Here is a 19713-nt window from a genome sequence, read left to right as displayed (position 1 = left end):
ATCTGGCTCAGATCTGGCCCACACAATGCACTTACACTCGGCCAACATACCACAAAGAATGACGGCCCTTTGGTGGCCCATATCTGGTTTGCCAGAGGTGGGCCAAACATGGGCCAGCACAAGGCCAATACTGGGCCACACCACATAAACCAAACCATAACCAGGCCACATCTGGCATGCCATCATATAAACAGTGCCATCACTGCCAGACCTGGTCCACATCTGGTTGACATGCCACTTGCCATGCCAGAACTCAGCCAGCAGTGCCGGCTTAAGGCCAGATCTGCCCCAAAGCCTTCTGCTATGTGGGAAGGCTCACTTATGTGAAGGCTGGCCTGAATGGTCTGATCCCACAGAGGAGCAACTGGAGAACAAATTGATGAAAAAGTTGAAAATGCTGGTTGTGATATAAACGTGACAGAACTATTGATGCTATCCACCTATCCATGAAAGCCCCTACAATGTTCTTGTAGCACCAGAGTCCTGGAGAAACGCTGTCTCATTTCACTATGTACTGCGTCAGATATATATGGTTGAAATGACAATAAAAGCTTTGGGACTTGACTGGACATGTGAGCATAAGAACTTGACCATGGAGCAATAGAAGAAGATGGCTTTTTTAATCAAAACATTTGGCCATATTGCTTCATATTTGTCATAGTGGCTGACATGTCAGGTACTTTTTTTAATTAATAGATATGAATATATTTATACTTACATTGCAGTTGCGCGGTTATTCTGAATGTCAGCACAGATGAAAGAAAGAAACAATGTAATTTGCCATAGGCATTATTACGATTAAGAGATTAAGAAAATCTGTAAAACTGTGCTGTTGCTTTTGCGATATTGCTCAATTAACGAATCAGAAAAGGTTTTGTCAAATCAGAATCATATCCTGATGCTAAACCAATCAGAAACGGCGAAAGGTTTTCGTTAAATCAGAATCATTTCCTGATGCTAAATGAATCAGAAAAGGTTTTGTTAAATCAGAATCATATCCTGATGCTAAACAAATCAGAAACGGCAAAAGGTTTTCGTTAAATCAGAATCATTTCGTGATGCTAAACAAATCAGAAACGCCAAAAGGTTTTCGTTAAATCAGAATCATTTCCTGATGCTAAACGGATCAGAAACGCAGGAAAGGTTTTGTTTAGCACATCCATTTCCAGCATCAGTTTGAACAGATTAGTATTAATACCGATTAGAAATGATGATTTTTACAAAATGCTGACTAAAACATCAACGTAATTCTAATCTAAACGTGACAACTTGGTCCTTGAAGTAAAAGTATGTCTAGCAGTCATGTTTAGACGTGTGTGTGTGGCAGTGTCATGGCGCCGAACAACCACTAGGTGGCGTGTGACAGATTTCAATACATAGCCATAGCAAGCTTTTAAGGATGTTATTAGAAAAGAGAAGGAAATGGATGCCCCTGAAAAGTATGCGGAGCAGATTTGATAAACACGGCGGATCAGGGGTGCAGTCTTCTTCATGAAGAGGAGGAGAAGAAATAAAAGAAGAAGAAGAAGAAGAAGTTAAAGTTAATAGTAATAGTAATAATAATAAGTCGACTATCAACTTGAACTAACCAGGAAAAATATACAGTATACAGCTTTTGCACGGCGACTGGTAATCATTCTGTCTTCGGTGGGATCAACAGGTGAAGACTAAACTATCAAGAAAAAAACAAAACAAAACAAAACAAGAAGAGGTTAGCTGACTTGCTAAGACAGTTGTTTTGTTGGTTTAACTTGATTTACTGACCATGAGTTAACGTGTAAAGCCAAACTAGCTAAACCCTGCAAGTGACTCTTTGTAACTGTTTGCTAGCTAGCTAAGAGTTTTCAGCGAGATTTACAGCGAGATTCGATCGGTCAAGGGGTCATTATCTGGTGCTGACCAAACAGATCTAACACGTTGAAAGAAGTTAGCTGGTCACTTTGAAGCTTGTATTTTGCAGGTAAGGTCGCCAAGTCTTTTCAGGGGTAAGTAGCTAAAGCACGGTAGAGGTGGCTGATGACGCAATAGGGGCTCATTTGCATATTGATCATCTTTGATCATCATCATTGGAAAATCACCTTGATGAAGGTTTCAGGTATAAATATAACAAGTTTCTTAAATGATTCACTTCTTATCGGTCATGGTGCCAGCAAAAAAATAAAATAAAATATGTGATTACAATAAAACCAGACTGAATTTAGTAGTGATAGTGAATCATGGTGGGGAAAAAAACATCGATTAATTGCGTTTATTACGTAAAAACGAAGATACGGGATATAAACAGAGGTGAGCGGTGATTGAACATTGGTCATAGTCCCTTCTCGTCTAATAACTTCTTCTGAAATGGACTTAACACTCGCCGTTCACTTCATTAGGAACTCATTCATGAAGCAGCACTTTGCCAAAACAAAAGGACCTTTGGAGCCTGATGAGATCTTCAGCTGTTGGCTGTCTACTGTGATGTTTTTGTGCACGCTGACGTACGTTGTGAAAGAGTGATTATTTTGCTAACTGTATCCTTCCGGGAACCTTGAACCACTTTTCTCTGACCTATGGTCAACAAATGGAAGTGTCGCTCATTTGTTCACGTGTGATATTTTCTGTGATACTCAAACCAGTCCATTTGGCACCAACGTCCATGCCATGGTTAAAATGATAGATTTTGCACTTTTTTCCTCATTCTGGAGTTCTCTCTGAACTTTAAATTAAGATTTTTGTTTATGCTGTGCTGCTCATACACTACATTGCCAAAAGTTTTGGGACACCACAGCAAATCATTGAATTCAGGGGTTGGTCTCGGCCCCTTAGTTCCAGTGAAAGGAACTCTTAATGCTTCAGCTTCATACCAAGATATTTTGGACAGTTTCATACTTTGTGGGAACAGTTTGGGGATGACCCCTTCCTGTTCCAACATGACTGCACACCAGTGACCAAAGCAAGGTCCATAAAGACATGGATGAGTGAGTTTGGTGTGGAGGAATTTCACAGAGTCCTGACCTCAACCCCATAGAACACCTTTGGGATCTTCTCGTCCAACATCAGTGACCTCTCAAATGCGCTTCTAGAGGAATGGTCAAAAATTCCCATAAACACACTCCTAAACCTTGTGGAGAGCCTTCCCAGAAGAGTTGAAGCTGTTATAGCTCCAAAGGGTGGGACAACTCCATATTACATTCATGTGCATGTAAAGGCAGGCGTCCCAAAACTTTTGGCAATATTGTGTATATGATTGATTAGATAGTTGCATGAATTCGCATATGTTCCTAATAAAAAAGATAAGAGTATAAGTCCTGAATCAGTAGAGATCATATCTCCTGTATGCCACATATTTTCTTGGAAGTGCCTAAGGGTTAGTTAGAGAACATATCTGAACAAACATCCTCCTCATGTTGACCGAGGAGCAAGCCTGACAGCAGCACTGGAATTGTAAATATTCAAAAATAAATAAAAATTGTTTCTGCTTCTGATTTCTAGACGCTGTAAGTGACCTATGAAACTTCCTCCAGAGAATGGCTACAGCTGGTCCAGTCCCTCCCGAGGGAGCCAACTCCAACAGTAAGTCTCAGCACAGGAGAGAAAGAAAAAAAATGAATGAGGTGTTTATTTTATCAGTACAGGTACAGAAACAAAGGCTTATCGAAAATCAACACCAGTTTGTATTTTTCTATTTCACTTCTTCTTTTTCTTCTTCTTCTTCTTCAATGTAATGACCACTTGTGAAAGTAAAATGTTTTGTCTTAAATATGTATTTGTTTTAAAGCCTTAAGAGTAGTCTTAAAGGGATGAGTTATTTTTTTTTTAAAGCACAGATTTAAGTAGAAATTTAATACAGTACAGTTCTGGCTTGACTTTTAAGGACTATCCTGCTCTATTTGTGTGTCCCTGCTCTGTAAAATGGCCCGATATGATAGTAAATTTAAACACCTCAGCTATACCGGATTTGTTTGCTATTTTCGTACAGTATTTTGATATTGTGTACACAGTATGACACGTTATCTCCTCTAACATCTTCTGGTGGTTTACTCATTCTGACTCATCTGGTTAACCTAAATCTTTTGAAAGATTTTTTTCCCCTCTCACTAGCTCAGATATAAGATTAACGTCATCATTACTTCACTACTTTAAAAAAAAGAGTTTATAGTAGTACTTTAATCTGTTCAACATACACTATATTGCCAAAAGTTTTGGGACACCCCTCTAAATCGTTGAGTTCAGGGGTTGGACTCGGCTCCTTAGTTCCAGTGAAAGGAACTCTTAATGCTTCAAGACATTTTGGACAATTTCATACTTTGTGGGAACAGTTTGGGGATGACCCCTTCCTGTTCCAACATGACTGCACACCAGTGACCAAAGCAAGGTCCATAAAGACATGGATGAGAGAGTTTGGTGTGGAGGAACTTCACAGAGTCCTGACCTCAACCCCATAGAACACCTTTGGGATGAATTAGAGCGGAGACTGTGAGCCAGACCTTCTCGTCCAACATCAGTGCCTGACCTCACAAATGCACTTCTTCTAGAGGAATGGTCAAAAATCCCCATAAACGCACTCCTAAACCTTGTGGAAAGCCTTCCCAGAAGAGTTGAAGCCGTTATAGCTGAAAAGGGGCGGGACAACTCCATATTACATTCATGTGCATGTAAAGGCAGACGTCCCAGTTTTGGCCTGGCTCCCAGTCCAAAATGTCTCGTCTATGAAGCTGAAGCATTAAGAGTTAATTTCACTGTGTCCCAAAACTTTTGGCAATATAGTGTAGACATTAACAGTTTGCAGTTTTGAGAAGGTAAGTAAACTGATGATCTGGCTAGTTTGTTGATTACAACACACACACTCATGAACCTTCTCAGAAGGTTTATACATGTCCACCCTCCTGTACTCTCGGTACACTCATAGAGCGATCGTCTGCCCATTATAACTAGTTTGATGTTTGTCCTTCAGATGTGGTTTCTCTGTTATGGAGATTGTTTCGTCACAGAGGTACATATGCATGAGTGTGTGTCAGAATGCCTGTGTTGAAATTGAAGCATTTTCAAGGTCTTTTGTTGCTGCTGTTCCTATTTTTAGTACATACAGATGTGTAGTCGTTCAACAAAGGGGAAAATAAAACCGAATCAAAGATTCTGGGGGCAGGTGTTAGAGCATGCCGTGTGCGTGTGTGTGCGTGCGTGCGTGTGCGTGCGTGTGCGTGCGTGTGTGTGCGTGTGCGTGCGTGCGTGCGCGTGTGTGTGCGTGTGCGTGCGTGCGTGCGTGCGTGCGTGCGTGTGCATGCGTGTGTGTGTGTGTGTGTTTACCTCTCACTGATTGCCTGTTCCTTCCAAAACAAACATTTTATTGAGTACTATCAGTCGGACAGGGTTAGTTTGAGATATAAGAATGATAAAGGTAATAATCAACACTTTTGATCATCACTCAGTGGTTTTGTGGGTCAGAACAATTTATTAACTAACTGACCTTTCCTACACTGATCAGGTATAACATTATGACCAGTGACAGGTGAAGTGAATAAGACTGATGGTCTCCTCTTCATGGCACCTGTTAGTGGGTGGGATATATTAGGGAGCAAGTGAACCTTTGGTCCTCAAAGTTGATGTTAGAAGCAGGAAAAATGGACAAGCGTAAGGATTTGAGCGAGTTTGATGAAGGGCCAAATTGTGATGGCTAGACCACTGGATCAGAGCATCTCCAAAACTGCAGCTCTTGTGGTGGTGTTCCTGGTCTGCAGTGGTCAGTATCTATCACAAGTGGTCCAAGGAAGGAACAGTGGTGAACCGGCGACAGGGTCATGGACAGTCAAGGCTCACTGATGGACGTGGGGAGTGAAGGCTGGCCCGTGTGATCCGATCCAACAGACGAGCTACTGTTGCTCAAATTGCTGAAGAAGTTAATGCTGGTTCTGATAGACAGGGGTCAGAATACACAATGCAGGAAAATGGGGACAAATACAATATTAGGCAGGTGGTCATAATGTTATGCCTGATTGGTGTATATACATGTATTTCAAGATATCCCAAAAAGAGCCAATAGAATTTAAAACCACTGTAACCCATCTGTCTTAAGATTTTGACATTTAACACGTCCTGAAATGCTACTCATTCTGCTCTGACCTCTCTCATCAACGAAGCTTTTTCTGCCGCTCCCTGTGCTGTTCTATATAAACTGTAGACATTGTGTGAAAATCCCAGGAGACTGTCACCAACAACCGTGACGAACCGCTGACCGAACCACGTCAAACAAACAAGCAGATCAAAGTCACTGAGATCTTTTCTTTCCCTTTTCACCAGTGAACAGATCTCTACCGGCATGATTTTATGCATTGTGCTGTTAGGCTAATTGCATGAATAGATGAGCAGGTGTTCCTATACGTCTAAACACGGAGGTGACATTTTTCTTTATGTCCATACAGGACCTGCTGGAACTCTAAGGATGGCGTCTGTTGAAGTAAGAATCCATTTCTGCGTTCACAAACACTTGTCCACTTGTCCTGGTCAGTACAATGAAAGCTATTTTACTCTCAATTCCCAGGGCCAGACCTCTTTGAGTTCATCGCAGACCAATAAGAGAACCATCGGTCATCGTGGGATTGACCCTACAGGGGAGACTACGTACAAAAAGGCAAGAAGGCTAAGTCATGTGTACTCTCACAATGGCTCAGTTGCTTTCGTGGCACTGAACCAAGCGACATAATGGATTTTTTTTTTTTGTGTACTGTTTCTTTGTGCCAGTTCATAAATTGGGAAACTGCACTGTTTGTTTTCTCGACACTTGATGGCTTTTGCCAAATATTTAACACACCCAAGTCATTCGAGGTTGAAGGTTAGCTTTTATTGCTGATATGGCCCTATCTCCAAGCAGAATTGCGATGTTGCATTAATATTGTGTAACACTGGCAATTATTTAGTGGTTTCTAACCTTGCATAACACCCGTTACTATTACTAATGACCATGCTATACACCTATAAGGCATAACATTATGACCACCTGCGAAGCACTAGATCCCTGAAGGTGTGCTGTGGTATCTGGCACCAAGATGTTAGCAACAGATCCTTTAAGTCCTGTAAGTTGTGAAGTGGGATCTTTTTGATAGATACTGACCACTGCAGACCGGAAACACCCCACAAGAGCTGCAGTTTTGCTCTGATCCAGTGGTCTAGCCATTGCAGTTTGGCCCTTTTGGTCAAACTCGCTCAAATCCTTACGCTTGTCCATTTTTCCTGCTTCTAACACATCAACTTTGAGGACAAAATGTTCACTTGCTGTCTGATATATCCCACCCACTAATCAGTCTCATCAGTCTTATTCACTTCACCGGTCACTGCTCATGATGTTATGCCTGACCGGTGTATGTTGTATGGGATGAAGACCATGTGATCTCATTAGTATGTATTTCATCTATCTAGACAACTTCATCTGCCCTGAAAGGTGCGATCCAGCTGGGCATTGCACACACCGTGGGCAGCTTGAGCCAGAAGCCAGAGAGAGATGTTCTCATGCAGGATTTTGAAGTAGTGGAGAGTATTTTCTTTCCCAGGTGTGTTCTTGTATCTGAAGTGTTTATGGATTGATGATGATGATGATGATGATGATAAACAGGATTAAATGTGCTGTAGAGATAATCTTACTGCAGTCTGTATAGTCCTGATTGTACAATCCTATTTATTCCTTGAATTTATCTATCTAATGCTTCCTTATCTGTCTCTCTCTCTCTCTCTCTCTACCCCCTCCTTTTCTCTTTGTCTCATTCTCCCCCTTCTGTCATATCTTTTTCTTTCTCTCCCTCTCTCACTCCCCCCCACTCCTTCTCTCTCTCTTCCCCTCTCTTCCTCTCTCCCTCTCTTCTTCTTCTTCTTCTTCTTCTCTCTCTCACCAGTGAGGGCAGTAATTTAACCCCTGGACATCACCATGGCGATTTCAGGTTTAAAACCTATGCTCCAATCGCCTTCCGCTACTTCCGAGAGATGTTTGGGATTCGTTCTGATGACTATCTTGTAATGTTCTCCACTTTCTTCCATCACTACAGCAGTTATATTTAAACACACAGTCCTGTGAATGTATACTGTTGACCGAATCTGCTACTGTAATCTCAGTATTAGATTAAAGCTTATGTAGAATATTCTGTAGCCTTAGCTAGTCAGCTACAGACCCTTAGCCAAGGTGGGATTTTTAATAAATTAAAAAAAAAAAAAATTATTTTTTATTTATTTAGATAGATAGATAGATTATTAGTATTTTTATTTTTTAAATTTTATTTTATTTTTTTAATATGTTTTTTTATTTTATATCTTACTATAAAATATATATATAAAACTCTGCAGGAAAGTGGATCTCGTGGGCCAGATTTGAGGATCCCTGCTATAAAGTGTAATTTAGTGTAGGCGATGGCATTAGCACCAGAATTCTTAAAACCCTCCATTAAAATAATAATACTTAAGGAATACAAAATAAGGGAAATTACACTCTATAGCAGGGATCCTCAAATCTGGCCCACGAGATCCACTTTCCTGCAGAGTTTAGCTCAAACCTTAATCAAGCACACCTGATCAGTGTCTTCAGGATCATTAGAAAATCACAGGTAGAGGATCAGGGTTGGAGCTAAACTCTGCAGTGCATTGGCCATCCAGGGAAAGATTTGATGCTATAGAACCCTGTTCTATAGCATCGTGACACAATTTAACTAAGAGCATACTGACCAATGAACTGGTCAGTTACCTAAAAGCAGCTCACAGTTCTGATAAATAAACTGTCCTCTGATGTTAATGAACAGTTGTCCTGCCTTCTTGGCTGTATCATTTGGTTACAAATTTCTAACCAGTGCTAAAAAAACCCCAAAAAACTCTAATTTGACTGTTCAGATAAATAAAGTATTGAATTAACTAGTGCAGTTGATTTTTTTTTTTTTTTTTTTTTTAGCCCCATTAAGAGTTGCTGCCACGTGTTTGTGCATCATGTACTGGTATGAGGAAGCATATCTGTCTAACATGTCTGTCTGATGTACTTATTTGTCAACGTTCTTGTGTGTTCTGCAGTATTCCCTGTGTAACGATCCCCTGATAGAGCTGTCAAACCCTGGGGCCAGCGGGTCTCTCTTTTACGTCTCCAGTGATGATGAGTTCATCATTAAAACTGTCCAGCACAAGGAGGCAGAGTTTCTGCAAAAATTACTACCTGGGTACTTTATGGTGAGAAAAATATATTTGTGTCTGATTGTTAGAACACTGATAGAACACCTTTGGGATGAATTAGAGCGAAGACTTTTTCGTCCAACATCAGTGCCTGACCTCACAAATGACAGCGCTTCTAGAGGAACGGTCAAAAATTCCCATAAACACACTCCTAAACCTTGTGGAAAGCCTTCCCAGAAGAGTTGAAGCTGTTATAGCTGCAAAGTGCGGGACAACTCCATATTACATTCATGTGCATGTAAAGGCAGACGTCCCAGTTTTGGTCTGGCTCACAGTCTCCACTCTAATTCATCCCAAAGGTGTTCTATCAGGTTGAGGTCAGGACTCTGTGCAGGCCAGTCAAGTTCCTCCACACCAAACTCACTTATCCATGTCTTTATGGACCTTGCTTTGTGCACTGGTGTGCAGTCATGTTGGAACAGGAAGGGGTCATCCCCAAACTGTTCCCACAAAGCATGTAATTGTCCAAAATGTCTTGGTGTGAAGCTGAAGCATTAAGAGTAGTGAAACTAAGGGGCCACCTTTACACCTGACAACACCTGAATTCAATCATTTGGAGGGGTGTCCCAAAACTTTTGGCAGTATAGTGTACCTGTTAGCCATTTTATTCTTGCCTGGAACTCCTGTTAAATAAATAAATAAATAAATGATGATTTCCTTTGCTAAGAAAGATACAAAAATCCTTGTAACTGAAGCAACTGTATCACTGAACGTCTAAATAAAATAATAAAAAACTCTTCCAAATGGGACAGGCGTTATTGTGAGAGCATCATGCTACTCATTTAGGCAAGATCCTCAGTGATGATTGGTCACATGTGAGGCTATTTTAAATTTAACAATACGCATATTTGAAATGTGGTTAATTGTGTGATTGATCGATGCATTAGGGATTTTTATCACTTTTTGTTCCTCCAGAACCTGAACCAGAACAAGCGTACACTGCTGCCCAAGTTCTATGGCCTCTACTGCATTCAGGCCGGAGGGAAGAACATCCGCATTGTAGTAATGAACAACCTGCTGCCTCGTGCTGTCCCCATGCACCTTAAATATGACCTGAAAGGCTCCACATACAAGCGCCGTGCCTCACCTAAAGAGAGAACGAAGAGCCTTCCCACCTATAAAGACTTGGACTTCATCCAGGACCTGCCCGATGGCCTACTACTGGAGGCAGATCATTACAGCGCACTATGCAAGACCATCCAACGAGACTGCCTGGTGAGAGAAAACAACAAGTAGGACACTGGTTGGGTTTTTCCTCGGCTAATCTGGACACTTACCAGTTCCCACACATCAGTCAGATTTATTCCCTTATCATTCAACAGTTTCTAACTGGGGAGGATGAAGGCTAAGGCTAACACTAACACTCTGCCCTCTTCCACATACATGAGCTCACAGATGCTGACCATAGGCTAGTAGGTGGGTGGGGTAGTATCAATGTATTACTGGAATGCGTTTGACTTTATATACAGTGGCCCCAAAAGTATTTGGACATTTAGCCACGCTTACAAATGTATGAATTTTACTCCTTTAGAAAACACTGGGATTTTTATATAAAAGAAAAATGCTCACACACTTTTTTTCAAGCCATTCTCGGGAAGAATAGAGTGATAGATTTATATTTGGATACTTTTGGTGATTGTTACAGTTCATTTATAGCTAACATGCTTCTGCTACACAGCCATTAGCTTGGGGAAAAAATTGACTAAGAAGAGGGAAGTAAGTTTAAGAAAATGTCTAGCATCATCATTTTTCACGAGGACAAGTCACTCTATTTCCCAGATCAGCAGAAAACAATTTCTTCCTTCCGCATTGGTTAGGATTCATTGTTAAAAAGAGTTCAAAGATGAATGAGAGTTCAAATGATGGAAGAATGATTGCCAGAGAGAGAAAGAGATATTAATGTGTTGGATTCCATTCATCAGCCTCAAGAATTTAGATTAGTCTGAAAGTAAGACCTCTGTCCAGATTCTTTTTCTGTGAGACTAATAAAGGCAACGAAGGTGGATGAATAAAAACATCACCCTCACAACATCTGCCAAGTAAAGAGCACACTCAAGGAGGTAGGCATGCCTCTGCGTCAGGTCATGAAATGGCAAAACAAGCAGCAAAGGCATGTAAAGGCCTGTAATGACCATATGACCTAAATAAAACAGATATTTACATTTCTGGCATTTAACAGATGCCCTTGTCCAGAGCGACTTTTTTTCTTTTACACAACTGACCAGTTGAGGGTGAAGGGCCTTGCTCAGGGGCCCAGCACATAGTGGACCTGGGATTCGAACTCGCAACCTTCTGATCAGCAGTCCAACACCTTAACCACCAAGATCCACGAACGTGGTTTCCTGTATCTCATCATCTGCTTTAGGATCATTTTAGCCTGTTGTGTCTACATTTTAGTTGCTGCAGAGCTTTAAGATCATGGACTACAGTCTACTCGTGGGGATTCACAATGTGGACCGGGCAGGAGAAGAGGCATCCACGCCAGCACCTGATCAGAAGAAGAATCAGGGTCAGAAACCCCTCTACTGCACAACCATGGAGGCGATCCAGGGAGAGGTCAAGGGCAAGGCTGCTCCACAGTGCACTGAGAGGTCAGATAACGCTTTCCCAGTGTGAAAAGCTTGGAGTTTAAGGCTCTCCTCAGCATCATTGCATGTATTAAGCTTATTGCGTCGACTCGGGCGTATCACTTAAGCCTTTTTTCCATCTTTATTTTTTGATTTTCTTGTGTTTCTGTCACTGCAGCACGGGAGGAATGCCAGCTCATAGCCCAAAGGGGGAAAGGTTGCTGATTTTTATTGGCATCATCGACATTCTCCAGTCCTACAGGTACCAGGCTTTAGCACAGGTTATACCGTTGGTGCTAGTATTTAATCATGTAACATATCTATTCTTTAAAACCTGCACTGGCATTTATTTATTTATTTATTTATTTATTTATTTATTTATTTATTTATAGGTTCGTGAAAAAATTGGAGCATTCGTGGAAAGCCTTGGTTCATGATGGGGTACGTGGTAGTGCTCACAGTGATATACAGCGATATTCTCCTGTAACACAAAATACACCAACAAAACTTTATTTCGTGGAAAACAGAGTCAAATCATTGAGGGTTACAGCCATTAAAAGTTATTAGGAAGTGTAGAGGTCCTTGCTTCAGCTCACCTCAGCATAACCGTGGCTTGCAAGACCTGCTTGCGACATGCAGTTCCTTCCTCGCCTGCGTCTTCCAATCAGCCCACGGGTTTCATGCAGTACCATCATCATGCTGCGAAACCAGCGGCTACTTCAACACTGAAACAATGAAATGACCGGCACGGAGTCCTGAGCTAAACCCGACTCGCTAAGAAACCCAAAGGCATATGGAAGAAACCGAATGAAGACGAAGCTGCTCTCTCATTTTAATCACCATGTTTTCCAGAAAATAAAGGCTTTTGTTGCCTATAGGTCATTATGTAGAACATGCATGATTTAGAACCACAGCTAATATTCCCTCCGATTTTAAGTGAAGAAGATGAACATTATTTCAGGATTTTTTTCAATATTTTATTATTTTTTAATTGTGTGGGCACACGCACACACACACACAAGTACACACACAAGCACACATGCACACATTTGTTTTGAAAGCTATTGCATACGGCAGTTAGTTAGCAGAATTGCCTTTAAATAGATTCTAAATAAATAGAAATTAAAGACTCACTCTCTCTCCGTATCTATCTATCTATCTATCTATCTATCTATCTATCTATCTATCTATCTATCTATCTATCTATCTATCTATCTATCTATCTATCTATCTATCTATCTATCTATCTATCTGTCTATCTCTTTCCCTCTCTCTCTCTCCATCTCTGGGAAACTGTACAAAGCAACATGGCTGTCTGTCTGTCTCTCTATCACTCTGTATCTATCTGTCTGTCTTTCTCTTTCCCTCTCTCTCTCTCTCTCTCTCTCCCCTCATCTCTGGGAAACTGTACAAAGCAACATGGCTGTCTGTCTGTCTCTCTATCACTCTGTATCTATCTGTCTGTCTTTCTCTTTCCCTCTCTCTCTCTCTCTCTCTCTCCCCTCATCTCTGGGAAACTGTACAAAGCAACATGGCTGTCTGTCTGTCTCTCTATCACTCTGTATCTATCTGTCTGTCTTTCTCTTTCCCTCTCTCTCTCTCTCTCTCTCTCCCCTCATCTCTGGGAAACTGTACAAAGCAACATGGCTGTCTGTCTGTCTCTCTATCACTCTGTATCTATCTGTCTGTCTTTCTCTTTCCCTCTCTCTCTCTCTCTCTCTCTCTCTCTCTCTCTCTCTCTCTCTCCCCTCATCTCTGGGAAACTGTACAAAGCAACACGACTGTTACAAACTGCTAAAACCCAAACCATGTTCTATAAATGTTATATGATGTAAACCTCTCTGTAACACGGAAGAGTCACGGTTCGGGAATGAGGAAGCTGAGACTCGGAACGACTCAAAAGAGTGCTTTATTATTTTTACTTTCGTTTTTCAGACGTTTTAGTTCAGACACACGTCCAAACTCATGGCTCTGATTCACTCCGGTTCACTGTTGCGGTCACTCTCCTAACAACAACCGCAAAACACCTTCTCAATTACAAGATTTAATTTATGTGTGAATGGACGTTATAAGATCTATTATTAGCCTTCGAACACACTGAGCGTCCAGCGTATGTCCCTGTACGTGAGCTATTCCTTTAGAGCAGGGGTCTCCAGCCTTTTTTGTTCTTAAAATAGAAAATAAAGGTGGTAAAGAGCTGCTGATTAATTCAACGGGTTTACTGACCAGATGTGTCCCTTATTATTGTCAGATTTCCTTCATTCACATGGGTTCTGTTTTTTATCAGCACATTGACAGACGAAATGTCTTCAGCTCCCTCGTCCTGCATCAGGATAGATTCATTCAGCACTTTTACTGCAGCGCTGTCGAATTCCCAGCAGCTTCCACGTTAAATTCATCTGCCGTGTGTTTTCTTTATCCTTTATCCAAACTACTGCAATTTCTGCTTATAGATATAAGTTTATTTTAACGCGCTTCCATGTCCGGTATCGGTGCTAGCTGTGCGTGTAAAAGTGATTGATGAACATCTGTATTAAATCGTGTAATGCACATGGACACACAGAGGAGCGTGATTTGTCCAGGGAGTCACATTATGTACAAGGGGCGGGGGACGTCTGTGAGTTTGATTGGGATGAAATTTAAACAGGTTTAGTAAATTAATTGATCAATTTTGTGCATATTCTATGAAACTTTAGGCTTCTATGAAGCGACATGTTGGAGACCCCTGCTTTAGAGATATTAGTAACATAATATAAAGTATACACTACACTATTCAGGCAGAACTATTGTCTGAGCTCTGCTATTATACGGAAATAATCCGCCCCTTCTAAACAAATTGAATTCAAGAATTACATTATTCTATGGTATACACCGATCAGGTATGACATTCTGAGCAGTGACCGGTGAAGTGAATAACACTGATGATCTCCTCATCATGGCACCTGTTAGTGGGTGGGATATATTAGGCAGCAAGGGAACATTTTGTCCTCAAAGTTGATGTGTTAGAAGCAGGAAAAATGGACAAGTGTAAGGGTTTGACCAAAAGGACCAAATTGTGATGGCTACACCACTGGATCAGAGCATCTCCAAAACTGCAGTGGTCAGTATCTATCAAAAGTGGTCCAAGGAAGGAACAGTGGTGAACCGGAGACAGGGTCATGGACGGCCAAGGCTCATTGATGCACGTGGGGAGTGAAGGCTGACCCGTGTGATCCGATCCAACAGACGAGCTACTGTTGCTCAAACTGCTGAAGAAGTTAATGCTGGTTCTAATAGAAAGGGGTCAGAATACACAGTGCAGGACGGGTCAGCAAAAGGCGGACCAGCATAATATTAGAAAGGTGGCCATAATGTTATGCCTGATCGGTGTGAGATTGTTTATATTAATGTGCTTGTTTTTATAGTAACTGTTTTAAATTGCTGTCCCCTTCCTGTAGGAAGTTATACGTTCATATGCATTGAAATTTTTTATCAGATTTCCAGACATTTCCTTGGAAAAGATTGTGACTTCTTTCTTGTGGGTATGATGGTTTAACATGCATGGGCTTGCCGTAGTGGAGGTAAGGCAGTGTGTCACCTGTAAGTCGATGCTTAAACACTGCTGATTAGCTCATCGCTCTCTCATAGCGAATATGAATACTTCATGCAGTACTGTGGGATGTGGCTGAAGGTGTTAGTCTACTGATCAGAAGGCTGTGAGTTCAAACCCCACGTCCACCAAGCTGCCACTGCCGGGCTCTTGAGCAAGGCCCTTAACCTTCAGTTGCTCAGTGAGATAAAATGAGAGTCGCTCTGGATGAGGGCGTCTGCCGAATGCCAGAAATGTAAACGTACTGCAGTTGGTAATAGAAAATCCTTACATGGTCTTGGAATGTGTTTTGATGTGCACAGATTAAACAGGGTGAGGCAGGACTCCACAATCTATATCCTGTTAAAAAATCTTCCTTCATGAATAATGGGATAATTACGCCCGGGTGAAAATAGGTACATACATGGAGTCGTGTTCTTATGAAACGCTTTCATACTTAGCTGGAAGACGAAATGTGCATTTATGTAAATACGTATATATTTATTTATTCATTTATTTATCTGTTTGCTTCAGGATACAGTGTCAGTACACAGGCCTGGCTTCTACGCAGAGCGCTTCAAGAAGTTCATGTGCAGCACGGTTTTCAGGACGTCTTCGTGTAAGTCCAAGTTACGTCATGTCTCCATTGTGAAGTTAATTGACGCAGCCGAAATCAGTTGGCTTACAAAAAAAGAATAATGGGAAAGGAACTCAACGTATTGTCCAAAAATGGAAATGTTTGCACTATAGCACCATCATTAGGAAGACTGGACCTTCCTAGATTGCCTGAGTAAACAGAATTGGACCAAATTTCTCGTCTTTGCGTCTAAGTTTGATCGAGTTGATTAGATCCGGCATAGAATCAGAATAACAATAAGAATATATAGGAATAAAATGCGCACTATAAGCCCCTAAAGTGAAGAACTCCTTCTTTCTTTCTCCTCCCTAGCAAAAGCATTGCCTCCTAAGAAGACGCGCGGAGCCACTGCAGTACAACGCAAGGCTAACGCCACAGTGGCTGGACAAACCCAGCAGGGTCAGTCGTCGGGTATGGTAGCACAGACGAGCGCAGGACAAACTCATCCAGACGAGGAGTGGACTCTGATACATAGCGACAGCGCCGGGTCTCCCACCTCAGAGACACCAGGAAGTGGAGGTAAGACGGAAAGTTGGAGTAGTGGAATGATGATGGAGGATAATTGCTAAAGAATTGCATCATTTTTTCATTTCTTTCTCCAATTAACACGTGCGTAATCGTCCTACATGTTTAATAGAGATATTTCTGCCTTTATTCTCACAGAAAACGACCCTGACCTCATTAGTAGCCCTGGTGCAAGCGACTTAGCCGATGAATCACTCTCGAGGTGCGTAGGTTTGTGTGTGTGTGTTATTATTCAGTCACACATGTGCTGTCTCTGTGTAATCGACCTCTTCATGTTTTTCAGAGAGGAATAGCAGAAGCTAAATTGCTCTAAAAAAAAATAAAAAAGGTAAGATTCCTACCCGGTGCACCAGCTCGAGTCTTGTAGCCGTGTTGATTTTATACTCCTCCGTCTCTGGACCTGTGAGAGGGTCATGAGCACGAAGCGGTCATATTAGTGCCTCCGCTTGCACTTAATAATAATAATCTACCATTTGGAGCTAGGAGAACCTGTACATTTCAAACCCCCCCCCCCCCGGTTCTTTTTATTGCACAGTTTCAAAGGAAGTACCAATCTTCATTGAAACCTCTTATTAACCTAAGGAACCCAAGCTAATACTCCATATTTCCTGATGAAAGGGGATAAGTTTTCAAAGTCATGTGGCAGTCAAGAGCTTCGTGTAACCATCAAACATCAGAATAAGGCGAACACAATCTCTGGGACTCCTGGTTATTAGCGCTTGGTGCCTACGTATTTCAGAAACACCTCCAAAATTTGGGATCTTCACACAGAGCCGTCAGGATGATACGAAAAACACCAGTGAGGGTGGAGACCCTTTACTGATGAAAGAGGTTCAGAGCTGACAGGAAGTCGAGGCGATCATCTGCCTCCGTAGCTCATCCAACCTGATGTCCGGAGGCATTGTGTATTGAGTTACAGTTCTCCTCTGACCCTCGTTCATCAGCAGGAGTGTTTGTCACTCACCCTGATGCAGCCTGGGTAAGAGAGAAGAGGAGCTGTGTTTTCGTAGCTCGTACGTTTCCTCGATGAGGAAGAAATCGATCATTTGAATCGAATTGCAAAGGCATTCACAACAATCATAAATTTGGATCTAAAATTCTAAATCTCATGATGGAATGATCGTGTTTGATGCAAAAGCACCACCAAGAGGCGCAATTTGGTCATTTCCTTTTTTCTTTTCTTTTTTTTTTCAAGCACAGCATTATCAACCATCATGTCCGCCGGACGCCGTAGACCTCTGACTATAAAAATAAAATATAAATAAAAGGTTTGGATTCCCTAAAGGTGGGGATTCTTTTTCACATTTATTCTATGTAAATATTTTACACTTCGCCTCGTGTAGTTGTTTCGTTTCGTTCTTTTATAAAGGAAAGGAAACATTCTTATGTTTTCATGAACTGATGATAAAGATCAGTGTTGTTGTTTTCTCTCAGGAACAGCGATGTACTGCTTCAAGGAAGACGGACCAAAGGTTTTCTTTTTTTTGGGGGGACGGACATCAGCAGACGTAACGTATGAGGGGGTGAAAGTACTTTACACTGCAGCAGCACACACACGGGCTGTACAGAGGTGTTTCAGAGGTGACTTCTGCATCTATGGTTGCTGCTAAGACGTGAGACGTGTGAAAATTGAAATGTGTGTGAGGAACTCCAAACACACACACACACACAACTATGAACTTCCTTTTTAATGAACTCCTATTTTGTGCTTCTATACACTTCATGCAAGGTTATATAGGAAGTCGGTCGTGTGTGTGTGTGTTTATATGAACATGGTTAAACACTGAGCCATAAAGGTTTCCTTTGCTAGGAAAAAGGAGAGAGGAAAAACTGCTGCCATTTAACAGTTCCACTAGTGGAGGGTTGTTGTTGTTGTTGTTGTTTTTAAGTATTAATTAAATGAAAGTACAGGTTATGATAAAGGCAAGGGTGCAAATGTGGCCAAGATTTTAGCCAAAACGTCGTGTAGGGGTGCAGTATTATGGGAAGTGCACAATAATGTAGATGTGAAGAGTAACAAAGGGCAAAAAGAAATCATATCATTGTTTCTGATACACTTCATATATATATATATAAAGACAGAGACAGAAGCTACACCGATCAGGCATAACATTATGACCACCTGAGTAATATCATGTTGGTCCCCCTTTTCGCGAGGCATGATGGACTCCACTAGATCCCTGAAGGTGTGCTGTGGTATCTTAGCAGCAGATCCTTTAAGTCGTGAGGTGGGGCCTCCATGGGCTTAAAGGATACCTACAGGACTTAAAGGATACTTTTGATAGACACTGACCACTACAGACCGGGAAGTGCTCAGAATGATGTGTCAGATCGGTGTATATGGATAAGGAAATTATATCACCATATTATCCAGCCCCAAGCAGATCTTATTTCATCTTAACCTTAATCGTATGTGACTTTAACCTTTCAGTGTCGCTTGCCATAAACATTTGTTTACTAATCTGTTTAATTTTTATTCTCATTAAAAGAGCCTTATGCTTTAGCTTTTTTTTTTTTGCATGCAGATATCTTTCTGACCGTGTTAATTGTGGGGTGTGTGTGATCTGACGTGTATATACGCTACATGTTAGCATTGAGTCATTTACATTTACATTGTCGTTTATTTAATTTAGGTTCAATAGTCAAAAAGAAAATACTACGGTTGGTGTAAAAATCTGGTAGACCGGGCCTCGTTTATCAATCTGGATCAGTAGAGATTTATTAGTGAATCGTTAATCCGCGCATTTAAACACGAAAGTCCCATAACTAGCATGGATTACTGCACTTTAATATTTATACTAGGTATATACGGTTAGGATTAAATAGTTGTCGTGTTTACAGCATTAAGCCGACACGTGATCCAGAACCACTTCGGAAAGTGCTTTTGGAGTCTCAATCCAAAACACATCCTCATGCTAGTTTATTAGTTCAGAGTTATTTTTTATCATTAAACAATTAACATCCATTAATAAATGCCTCTTTTGGTGTAGAAGCGAGTCAGAATGATCTCCACCTCTCTGTTCAACCCTGATCGCTCATTTCGTGCTCCTGGCTGTCGGCGCACTTGGAAGCACGGGAAGACGCTTTCGAACCTTTCGCAGATCTGTCACACAGTTCGGTTCGGCTTAACTTTGCTACAAGATTGATAAATGAGGCCTGATGTTCTGATCGAAGTCTTATTAAGCCTTTGTGAAATGTTTAGGGAAGACGTTTTGTCTGTTTATATGAAATGTACTTTA

The 19713-nt window shown here is 41.3% G+C and overlaps 1 protein-coding gene across 2 annotated transcripts; it reads left to right on the top strand.

Moving 5' to 3' along the window:
• The first annotated feature begins 1388 nt into the window (after positions 1-1388).
• pip5k1aa (phosphatidylinositol-4-phosphate 5-kinase, type I, alpha, a) lies at positions 1389-18549 on the top strand. 2 transcript variants are annotated; one of them, XM_058404975.1, is made up of 16 exons: positions 1389-1660; positions 3475-3555; positions 6402-6436; positions 6521-6610; positions 7396-7526; positions 7866-7983; positions 9022-9174; positions 10093-10392; positions 11575-11768; positions 11923-12006; positions 12137-12185; positions 15847-15931; positions 16262-16468; positions 16613-16676; positions 16758-16802; positions 17909-18549. In XM_058404975.1, the coding sequence occupies exons 2-15, from the start codon at positions 3510-3512 to the stop codon at positions 16765-16767; spliced, it is 1566 nt and encodes a 521-aa protein (XP_058260958.1). In that variant the 5' UTR covers positions 1389-1660; positions 3475-3509; the 3' UTR covers positions 16768-16802; positions 17909-18549. The 2 variants fall into 2 exon arrangements, with proteins under 2 accessions (XP_058260958.1, XP_058260957.1); XM_058404974.1 differs by having other exon boundaries at positions 1389-1711.
• The last annotated feature ends 1164 nt before the right edge of the window (positions 18550-19713 follow it).

The sequence above is a fragment of the Hemibagrus wyckioides genome, linkage group LG12 (assembly GCF_019097595.1).
Source record: "Hemibagrus wyckioides isolate EC202008001 linkage group LG12, SWU_Hwy_1.0, whole genome shotgun sequence".
Taxonomy (NCBI): Eukaryota; Metazoa; Chordata; class Actinopteri; order Siluriformes; family Bagridae; genus Hemibagrus; species Hemibagrus wyckioides.
Note: the sequence above shows the minus strand (reverse complement) of the source record. Positions and strands in the feature narration are given on the sequence as shown.